Source organism: Cinclus cinclus, chromosome 7, assembly GCF_963662255.1.
Source record: "Cinclus cinclus chromosome 7, bCinCin1.1, whole genome shotgun sequence".
NCBI lineage: Eukaryota > Metazoa > Chordata > Aves > Passeriformes > Cinclidae > Cinclus > Cinclus cinclus.
The window spans coordinates 1,309,333-1,321,001 of NC_085052.1; the positions used below are offsets into that span (position 1 = coordinate 1,309,333).

Sequence of the window (11,669 nt, forward strand, 5' to 3'; positions counted from 1 at the left end):
AGGGCTGGAGATGGGAACAAAATCCATGCACAACAGGCCTGGATCGCTGTAGTCATTCTGCTGTAAAATGTAAAAACAAGAAAGGGCAGCCGAGCTGCCTCCCCCAGGACACATCCTGCTTCTTTAATATAGTGGTGCCACCACACATTTCACTTTGGATGCTGCATTATATTTCTGTGTCACTCAAATATTTACCATTTTTTCCCGAATTCTGCTGGGTGCTCCGAGAGCTTTGCTACAAGCCAAGGAGCCGTGGTTGTGTTCCGTGGGTGGTTAGGGACGTGCCAGCTTCTCCTGCTGCAGCTTCTCCTTCTGCAGCCTCTCGTGGGACAGCAGCCACTCCTTCAGCAGCTGTCCCCCACCGTAGCTGCCACTGTCCCCACTGCTGCGGATCACCCTGTGGCACGGGATGATGATGGGGATCTGCAAAACACCCCAAAATCCAGGAGGAGTAAAGGGTGAGCCAGCAAGAACGGGATGTGGCCTGGAGGGGATCTGGAGGGCTCGGTGTTTTCCAGCCTGAATGGTGCTGTGATTCCATGAGTCTGTAAATCCAGCGCTCTAAAATCCAGCACTGGGATTGCAGGAACACGGAGCAGCCACATCAGGGCCACACAGAAGAACAACTGAGAAGTGGGAGCAATGGTCTCCAACACCCCTGGAGACCACCCCCGTTCTTAGGAATAACATAGGCATGGACAGGAATTTCAATACATAAAAATGATGTAGTCTTTAAAAGGATAAACCTGAGATATCAAATCCCACATATAAAATCCTCCCTGCAGCACCAGGTTCTGCTGCCCTGTGCCAGCTGAGCCCTCAGTGCCCCAGGTGGGGAAGGAAGCCTCAGAGACCCAAAATGCACACACAGAACTATTTAAACTGGACACTGGGCAGGAATTGTTCCCTGGCAGGGTGGGAAGGGGCTGGGATGGAATTCCCAGATTTGCTGTGGCTGCCCCTGGATCCCTGGCAGTGCCCAAGGCCAGGTTGGACATTGGGGTGGGAGCACCTGGGACAGTGGGAGGTGTCCCTGTCATGGCAGGGCTGGAATGGGATGAATTTTAAGGTCCCTTCCCACTCAACCCATTCTGGGATGCCATGATCATCCCAGGACCAGAAGATTTCTGGGAAAAAATAAGATTATTGAGAAGGGATGCCAGTGCCTCAGCTCTCCAGCAGATCCGCTTCCTGCTGTAGCACCTCCATGTGCACCCTGGAGAAATTCTCTGGAAGACCAAGGCACTATTTATTATTTAGCAGCAAGTCAATCCAAAATGGGCTGTGAATTTTTAAAACCTCCAACAGGAGAAGTTTGATTCCGACCTAACCAATTTTAAGAACTCTTTTCCCCTCCTCTCTGCCTTCCACTCCCTATAATTTATAATCATACAAGACAGATTCTGCAAAATCAATGTCAGAAGTTACATAATGGACTGATAATGCAGAGGAGAACATAAACGTGGGGGTTTTTTTAATTTTTTTTTTAGATTTTTTATTACAGGTGATTATCATAGCTGAAGTACACACTATAAAAACTGCAATACATCATCTCTAATCACGGGTGTGTTTTGGTAACTGCATAGTAATGGCATTGCAACCGTGGAGCTGGGACAACAATCACTCACCCAGAAAGACAGTTCTCACAAATCTGGATATTTCAAGTCAAAAAAATTGTAATTTATTTCTGTGTGGACACACAGACAAATTATACACTTTACCCTCATTTATTTTAATCCTATTTAATCATACAGTTCAAGCACTGTGGTATATTTGAGTCTGGGATACACAAACCCCAAAGTAGCTGAGCAGTTACTGGCCAGACCATAAATTGAGAGGGCTATTTTTGGGGGGTGTTCTTTCAGTTTACTTAACTAATTTCAATGCCTGAAATTTAAAATCTTAATCTCAGCCCACATTAAATGGGAATACACACCGGTCTTTCTTGTTGATCAAGGTTTAATTTAAAAAATGCTTCCACTATCTGCTTTATTTGGAGGTGGCAATGCCTCAAGTGATTCCCGCATCTGTGACGACTCCAGTGAACACCAATAAAAGCTTTGCTCCATGCCAGGCCATCCCACAGTTGGTTTATAACTTCTTCAAAGAAACTGGAGGTTTTTTTTACAACTGTTTTTCTGGTTTGGGGTTTCTCTGCCCTTACACTCCCCGCAGTTACTGCAGGAGGCTTGGCTTGAGTGACAAAGCCATAATAATACACTGTAAAACATCTCTGAGGTTCATCTGCAGTTCTTTAAAAATATACACAGTAAAGCAGCAGATTTTGGTGGCAAGGCTATAAATCTTGGTGTAGAGAAAAAAACAACAACAAAAACCCTTTATTTTCAGGTGTTGGGTTTTGGATGATCCCTGGGTGGGTGCAGGACCTGTTCACAGCACAGGGAAATGGGGCTGAGCTGTCACCACCTAGCAGAAAGAGGAGGTATGAAATTAATGCCACCTTTTCCATGCCCGAAACAAAGAATTCCATGCTGAGATTGTCCCAGCACAAACACCCATCCATCACCCTCCACAGCTCTGGATGTAGAAGTGGTACAAAGACCATACCAGCACTGCAATTTAAAAATATCGAATATTGCTTCAGTTTGGCTTAATTGTGGTGACAACGTTCAGCCTACTAAAATAATTAAACCTGCTAAAATTTATTAGGGCCCTAAGGACATTTTAGAGGGAGAACTACCCTAGTCTGGAGCTTTAATGCCTCAGCTACATTTAATGTAATTTTTATCAATAACCAAGCAGCTCATAATATTATAGCACCGCTGAAATCTTCATGCTGTGAAATCTAATTCCTCTCCTCCACGAATCCATCACACACACAGCCCCTACCTCAAACACTGTAAAACTTCCAAACCCAGAGATTTGTCTCCAACAAAAAAATAACATGAAGGAGCCCTCGGATCGATGCTGGAGTCCCTCTGATTCGGGCACCAGCTGAATATTTTCTCCAACTTGGCTTTTGTTCTTCTGGGGAGAGGCCCACAAGGGAAAGAGCTTGTTTTCACTGGCAGCCTCATCAATACCTAAATCCTGGTGAACAAGTGACACTGAGAAGCTGTAATCAATAGCTCCCTGTGCGTTTTTTCTTCTGGTCAAATGGTTCAGCACTACTGACAGCCCTGACACTCGGAACATGATGCTAAATCTTTATCAACAGCCATCTGGGTGAGTGGCAGAACAAGGCTGGGCCGGTCATTAAAGCTCCTGGTGATCTGTGAATAAGCCAACTCCTCCAGAATGTGTTTGCTTAGGGAAAAAAAAGGTGGGGGGAAAACTCCCTGCCCACGGGATTGATCACTCTGAACTGCTTTTAGGAAATTCCAGTGCTCAGGCTGAGGTGAGGGAATGCCCCATGGCATGGCTGAAGGGCTGGAGAGCTCCTGAATCCATACTGGAAACAGCTCAGGGATCACACTGAGACACACGCAGCAAAAATCAGTCTTGTGGCTTGCTCACGTCACAGAATCCCAGACTGGCTTGGGCTGGGAGGGATCTTAAAGATCACCCAGTCCCACCCCCAGCAGAAACCAACCCGTGGTGTGACCCAGCATGGGTCTCAGGTTATCACTGGCCACCAAAGGAAGAAAAGGTATTGGGAATGAAAACAGCAGGGAAAGGTTCATCCCCAGAGGGTGCTGGCACTGCCCAGGCTCCCCAGGGAACGGGCACAGCCCCAGAGCTCCAGGAGTTTGGACATTCCCAGGGATGCCCAGGGTGGGATTGCTGGGGTGTCTGTGCAGGGACAGGAGCTGCACTGATGATCCTGGTGGGTCCCTTCCAGCCCAGGACATTCCCTGATTCAATGGATGAACACACAGGTACTTCTATGTGCCCACAATGTTTCAGATCCAGCCACCATAATTTTCTCACAAATGCACAACTGCTCCCCCAGTGCTCAAAACATTGTGGTTGAACATCCATGACTTAGCTCAATGTTATATCCATGATTCAGGACGGACTGGTGTAATATCCTCAACTGAAGATGGATTGGTACCAGGGTGAAGCTGTGCCCCTGGCTGGGGTGAGCCCAAGGAGCAGCTGGAGAGGGCAGAGACCCAGCGTAGGCAGCTCTGAGTGCTGCGATCAGACCTCTGAAGACATCTTGTTTAAGGCACAGAACACTCATTTAGGATGGCCTTGGACTAATCAGCCCAACATTCTCCATTTCCCATGAGTTTCTGTGATTTCTTTTTGATCCTCCTCTACCAGCCTAATGAGATTTTTAATTGAACTTTATGGGTTCCCTTTGAGGACCACAGACCTCGCAATCAGTGTGAACCACAGCAAACTCTGGGAAGTCTCTCCTACCAAAGGTGAGACATCCCCACCCTGTCCTGGGCGTAAACTGCTGCTGACACCTCTTCCACCTTCCTGTAAAGCTGAAGGTCAGCTCAGGAATTACGTGAATGAAGCATCCCAGCTGCAAGGGGAAACCTGTGGAATGCACACTACCCAAATTAAAGACCAGGCCTTGATTCATGGTGGTATCTGCTGGAGAAAGGTGAGCTTTTATCCAAGTGTTTGAGGGACAACATGATGCCCAGCTCAGGGCTATTTCAAAGGACCCTTTTTCCTGCTACTACCACCCTCACTAAATCAGGTTTATCACAAATCCATCTACCAGCACACCAGGCTGCTCCAAACCCCATCCCCCCTAGCCTTGAGCACTTCCAGGGATGGGTTTGGGGTTTGGGCTGAGGGTTCAGACCCTGGGTGGTTGTTGAACAATCTCTGACCTCTCAATATTTTCCTTAATCACATTTCTATGAGGCTGCAACGTGGAGTTGCAAATTGGGTCAGAAAATCTGTTTTCGCAAGAGTTGATGGCTTTATATCTAGAAATAACAAAGGTGAGGGGGTTTTCTGCAGTGCCACATTTTATCTTTCACCTCATGCATAAAATGCGTGTGTATGATGCACAGGCAGCCTGCCCATGATGGCTCACAGCACAGGACATTTCTATGGGAAAGAGGAGGAGCAGGGACAGTTGCTCACACTGAAGTGCAAAAGGACGATGCGTGTGTGTGTTTGCATGTGGAATATGGATGGAATTTCACATTACCTCCAGGAGATGAGCAGTGGCAAAATTATGGTTTGCGATGGGCAGGATTCTCATTACAGCACTGATTTTTTTTTTTTTAATCATCAGCTTTCTATGATGAAATATTGAGGTGGTATTATATTAATACAGCTCCTTTTCCCTACAGCTATACATTATTATCTATAACTATAGCTTAAAAATTTTCTGCTGGGGACAGAAACCACTGCAGTCACAGTATGGACTGGGAAATGGCAATAATAACTAGGACCCCATTTAAAAAAATTGCAGGAGCTTTGCTGTATATTTTCAGAACTATTTTCATCCTTCCTCACAGGGGAAAAAGCAGGAATTTTCACACCACAACCTGCTGTTACTGCTACTTTGGATGCTGCTTCTCCACTGCAGCCTGAGGGCAAAGCTGGGTACATTTCTAGGCGATAGCAATTACATCTCCTTTTGCACAACACTGGATTGTTATTCTTTGAGAAGTGTTTCCTGTAGGTTTACACTGGATTGCCTTATCTTAATGTACACCAGATTATATTGGAAAGCATTCCATCATATTAAAATAGTTTGTATTGTCAAGTACAATGCGGGGTATTGACAAAACACTGCTTATGCTGCTTATAGGAACTGCTTCAGAGGGAAAGCTGATGGATGCTGGAAATATCAGGGTGGGCTCAAAGCTGAACCCCACATGGAACTGTGTGGGTCTCCCTGGCTGGGTGCTGCCCGTGGGGAATTGTGGAATGAGGCAAACTCCAAGGTCCCTTCCAATCCAAACTGCTCTGGGGTTTTGGGATTCTGTGGGTTTAGGGGTTGAACTGCTCCTCAAACAGTGCAGGTAAATCCACCTGAGCCTCCAACACCCCCAAGCCAGGATGGGGCTGGTCCCAACCCAGACACTCCAGGATACAGCACCCACTGAACAACACACCAGGCACCAACCCAGGTGACTCAGCTGCATAAATGCACCTGAAAAGCTAAACCCAGACAAAAAGGGAAAACACACAGAGATCACTTTGCATAAGAATATATTTCCCCCAAATGCACAGGATTAATCTGGAGTGCTGCTCCCTCCAGTTGGTTCAAATTCAGGCAAGTCACCTCCAGAATCCTTCCAGAATCCCAGACTTGTTTGGGTTGGAAGGGACCTTAAACTGACCCTATTCCACCCCCTGCCATGGGCAGGGACACTTCCCACTATCCCAGGGTGCTCCTGGCCCTGTTTTCAGAATTGTATTTGTGCCAGAGTGGATGATGGGCTGCTGTTAACACAACCAAAACCACTCATAATCTGCCAGCTGAGGTCCACGTGGAATATAAAATACTTCCCTGACCAAAAAACACATAAGGAAGTTCGAGAACAAAAAACTGCAAAAGCTGGTGAGGAACACAAGTGTTTCTCTTCCCAACCCAACCCCATAAATGGTAGGCATAAATCACACTAAAGTGGGCTGTGCATTATTGCTGATTAGAAACACTTACTGACCTTATTCCTCGTGGCAGACCGGTTTTCAGAGCAGATAAATTTAACCTAATGACATCTACCCTGCAGAGCTCTCTAAATCCAGCATCTCCCAGCAGCTCTGGGCTGCAAGGTGCCCTGGACTCACCGGGTTGCTCCTCATGGCTCCTCCCACGGCTCTGGCTGCCCGGCTGTTGCCAGCAAGATCTGCCAGCTGCTTGTAGGAAACAGCCTCCCCAAACTTCACATGGTTCAGCAGCGTCCACAGCACCTGCCTGGTGAAGGAATCTGCAAGGCAGAGGGAGAGACCATGGCTTGACTGGAGAAATTAGGATGGAACAGCCAAAAAACCCAACGCAAAGCGAGGCTCAGTGGCAGTTCTGTAATTTAAGCTGGAACAGCCCCATGCACTGTCCTGTTATTGTGCCCTGTATGACTACATTTAAATACCTGATTATTAGAGAGAGCGCTTGGAGGAACTGATCACTATAAAGAAGGGATTTAAGGCTTTGATTTTCCTATATTTTTAATTTGCTTCGAGTACAATTATCCTGTTAGCTTGTACAATGTGGCTTTTCCCATTAAATTGGCGGAGCATAAATTAGCATAGAGCCAAATTAAAAGGGAAGGAATAAGTGGCTGTACCTATCTGACAAAGGCCTGGCATCTCCAGCTAATTTCCAACTTCAGCTGGGACGTGGCAGAGACGCCCCAGAGCCAGCACACTCTTGAATTATCCTGGCTGGATGCATTTTATAGTGGGGACCCCCGAGCTACTGCTCAGCACTGCACACACTGCCACGTGTAAGGACTGCCTGTGACCTTGAATGTCCTGCACATCCTTAATGATACAGGGGAAAAAAATATAATGTATCGGCCATTATTTTCATTTTAATTCAGCAGCAAATTGCTTTAAGTGTTCCAACTGCTGAAATAATGAATAAGCAAGTGCATTAGGAGAGGCTTTCTTCAGCATCTCAGGGTGCTGCCCAGCCCAGGATGGTTTTAAGGAAGGAAAAGGGATAGTCCTGCTTGAATTTGAGTTGGGTTGAACATCTCTTGCTCTTCCAAGACACTTGGAAAAGCTCTGAAGAGTTAACTCGGGGAGAACTTGCTGAGAGGAGTGAGCTGGTGAATAAAAAAGGGGGAAAAAAAGAAGAAGAGACCCCTTCCCCCAGCTGAGAGCCTCAAAGTCCTACTCTGGCAAAGAAACAAACTGATTAAAACCATTTTCTTTCTTCAGTTGTCAAAAAAGACATCGATTACCATCCGTAGGAAAGTCAAGAAATGTGATTTTGTTCTTAAAGGAAACCCATACAGCGTTATGTGTGTGTTAAATAATAAAAATCACTTCTTAACTGAAGGGAATGATAATCACTTCATTGAAAAAATCTGTTTAGTCTTTATTATAACATTAAGCAAATTAAACATCAGCATAATCCAGGTGATACGAGAAAAGGGTCATCAAAGAAATTAACTTTGTTGTTCATTAATTTACATGGATTAGTAGAGGGCAAAGAGATAGCAAATCTGCTCTAGTTTTTTATGATATAATTTCAAACTGTACACCATTTGTGGCAGTAGGGTGACTTTGGGGTTAATCAGACTGATTTGTCCTTTTAATTGCTTTCTATTCAAAGAAAATTCATTAGATAATGTTCTCTTCAAAATTCATGAATCAATTTAACTGAAGAAACCACATTAACAGCTTTGGGTTCATTAGCACAAGCAGTTGTGTTACTGGCTGATTGCTACGAGGGTTTCCTTAGGCAAACAGATTTTGTTTACTGGGATTCCTTCAGAAAGGTTTATTTCAAATCGTACTGGTCTTTATTATTATTTTTAACCTTTTGAATCTCTCAGGATTATCTTTAACCGCCCTGCTCAGGGGTCTTGGGGAGTCACTGCCCGATGGCATCTTTTAAATGACCAATACCCAGTCCAGAAAATCCCTTTTTTACCTTCAATTTAGGCAGGTTGGGATGGGATGGACTTGAAACTTTTGGGAACCTGTTGGAATCGGGGAGAAAATGGAGCAAGGTGCACCAGGACATGGAGCAGCTGAGGGAGGATGGGGCAGCTCCAGAGCCCCCCAGCACCAGCACAGCCCAGAGAGCCCAGTGATGCCCAAATTCCCGAGGACAGGCTGGCACAGGGACACAGATTATCCTCCTGTCACACTCAGGAGCACAGATTAGCCACTTGCCAGAGCCACTGGACATTTTTCGTGGGAGAAATCCATTCCTCTGCTCCCACATAAAACACTTGTGAAGAGTTCAAAATAATGAAATATTTAGCAATCGTGCACATCACTTTGGAAATGTATCTGAAAACTCAATTTCATCCTGCGGGGAGCAAAGGCATTAATTAGTTTAAGCAGCTCGAAGAGGCAGTGCCAAATCCTGTTATTAAAGTGTCTGCAAGTGTGAGTGCCTGTGAGCACAACCTGCCCAGATGAGGTGGCTGAACTTTCCCCAGTTTTCACTGCCAACGTTTTATGCTGTTAAATATCATTGCAAAGTGCTGTAAAACCCTCACATAAAATCAAACACACAGGAATTCTCTGGTTCCACTCAGTGTCCTGATACCAGCAGAGCTGTGGCTGAGCTGAGCGATGGGAGCACCACGAGGTTTTGTCCTTTCTGTGCCCCCACCTGCACGTGGGGTCAGCAAAAATCCCCCTCCAGGTGTCCAGGTGAGCTCCTGACCCCAGGGACACCTTCAGCAACCCAGGCTGCTCCAAACCCCAATGTCCCACCTGGCCTTGGGCAGTGCCAGGGATCCAGGGGCAGCCACAGCAAATCTGGGAATTCCATCCCATTATCCCATCCCATTATCCCATCCCATTATCCCATCCCATTATCCCATCCCATTATCCCATCCCATCCCATCCCATCCCATCCCATCCCATCCCATCCCATCCCATCCCATCCCAGAATATTTCCAGATAAAGTCCCCTGAACCCATTGTTAATGCCTAAGTGCTCAGAGATCCCTCCTGCCAGCCCACTGGACCTTAATTCTCCATACAAACATGTTAAATCCCTGGGGATATGGAGAGAAAATCAATTTTACTTGAACACCAGCTGTATTGTAACTTTTAACAGAGTAACTGAAGTTGGGATTTAGTCCAAAGAAGTAAAAATCATATAATTCTAAATAACAATCCTGGAGTTATGGAACAGTCTGGGTTGGAAGGGACCTTAAAAATAATTTCACCCCTTGCCATGGGCAGGGACACCTTCTGCTAAATAGTATCTATTTTATTTTATTTACATATGTATATATACATATATACACATATATATGTTTGTGTCGAATCTCTATCAAGGATTTTTGGTGTTGGTGAGGGGCTCAAACCCTCAAGATTTAGGATGGATGAGGGAGGAGCAGAGGGACCAGTGCCAGTCCCTTCGTGTCCCCTCTGTATCTCACCTTGGGGCCAGAAAGCTTCAAAAAAAACCCCACAGCCTGATTTTCCATCCTTTTAAATCTCTTTGATTAAGAGGAATTAAAGATAGACTGGTTTTTCCTTCCCCTCAACACCGATTGCTGGGAATGTTAGTTTTTGTTTGTCGTGTTGGTTTATTTTTGTGTTGTTTTTTTTTTCCTGCTCTTCTTTTTGTTTGTTTGTTTTTCCCCCAGAGTTTTGCAAATGCAAAGACAGTTATAAACACTTGCTCCTCCTCAGCTGCTTTTTCACAGCCTGCCTGGGGTGCTACACGGACAACTTTTCTTGGTTTTTTTGACTCATTGGTTCTCACTGTTATTGCTCTTAGTAAAAAAAAAAACCCAAACATTCAAGCACCACGGCTCAAAAATACCCAAACCTGTCTAAAAAACAGCAGTTCCCACTGCAGCAGCAGCTCCCACCTGAGCCAGAAAAGTCAAACTGGCTCTTGGATCTGGGAAGAATAAATTCACACTCAAATTGCAGAATTTCCTAACAACAGGCAATGTTGAAAACCATTTATCCAAGCACAAGAGTGTATTTTTAGCAATTTTGAGACTTCTTTATTATTTAAAGCTATTTTAAACCTGTCACCCTACCCCAGACTGACCTAGCAAGTGATATGTGAAGGGATAATTGCTTAATTCAAATGTTTTGCTCTTTTTATGAGGCTGCCCCATCCCTGGAAGTGTCCAAGGCGAGGTAGGACAGGTCTTGGAGCACTCTGAGACAGTGGAAGGTGTCAACCCACGGCAGGGGTGGCACTGGATGGGCTTTAAGGTCCCTTCCAGCCCAAACCAGGCTGTAATTCCATAAAATATCAGGCACTTTTATTAAGATTTTTCATATTACCTGTGCACGTATGTTTACGAAATGTGATGCAATAAAACAGAAACAGGACTATAATGTATAATAATGTCTAAACTTCTTGTTTGTCTGCATCGCTTCAGTGAAAAATGGACCAAAATGCTTCCTTCTAACACCTGGAACACTCAGGCTGGCTCACACTGAGTGAGAGCTACATTAAAACCCAATTAATGGGAGCAGCTCCTGATCTGTGCTTTAACACAGTTTTACACACGGTTCCCTTCAGATTTCTGGGGCCAAATTCTATCCTTAGAAGCAAGGAACTCTCCCTGGACCTCATCCAGCAGTATTTCTGCAGTTCAACTCCCTGGAAGTCAGGGGGTGTTTAACTCGAGCAGTAACTGATATTCTGACCCATTTTTTTACACAGTACCTCAAGAGCAGTTTACAACTTGCAGGAGCAGGTGGAATTTTAGAGCTGATGGAAATGAGGAGCTGGATGCTCAGCAGTGACCTTTGGAGACCCCTCAGATTCCAACTTCCAAAGCCAAAGCCAAACTTCCAAACCCAAAGCCAAACAAGGATTTATTCACACCACGACTCCTTTGATGCCAGCAGCTCCATCTCAGCTGAATGTTCACATCAGATTTGGAAAGCCATGACATCCCTAGCCAGGCTGGGGCTGGATTTGGGACTCTGTGGATGGAGGAATTGCAAAGCACTTGCCAAGTCCCTGCTGGATGTCCCAGCACTCCCTGGCAGGTGCTTTGTGAGGCTCTGAGCAGCAGTGGTGTGGTTCCATCAAGGAGCCACCTGATTATCCTGAGCTGCAACCGCTCCAGGAGAGGAGGAACAAAGGCTGGATGAAGAGACAGAGGAAAT

General features: G+C 45.5%; 1 protein-coding gene across 1 annotated transcript in view; it reads right to left on the minus strand.

The window, feature by feature from the left end:
• Window positions 1-273: 273 nt before the first annotated feature.
• The window catches only part of MGMT (O-6-methylguanine-DNA methyltransferase), a 129,394-nt gene continuing 117,998 nt past the window's right edge, over window positions 274-11,669 (minus strand). The window contains exons 6-7 of the mRNA XM_062496594.1: window positions 6,679-6,818; window positions 274-423 (exon numbers count right to left, since the gene is read on the minus strand). Coding sequence (XP_062352578.1) covers window positions 274-423; window positions 6,679-6,818 — 290 coding nt within the window. The remainder of the gene's footprint in view (window positions 424-6,678; window positions 6,819-11,669) is intronic.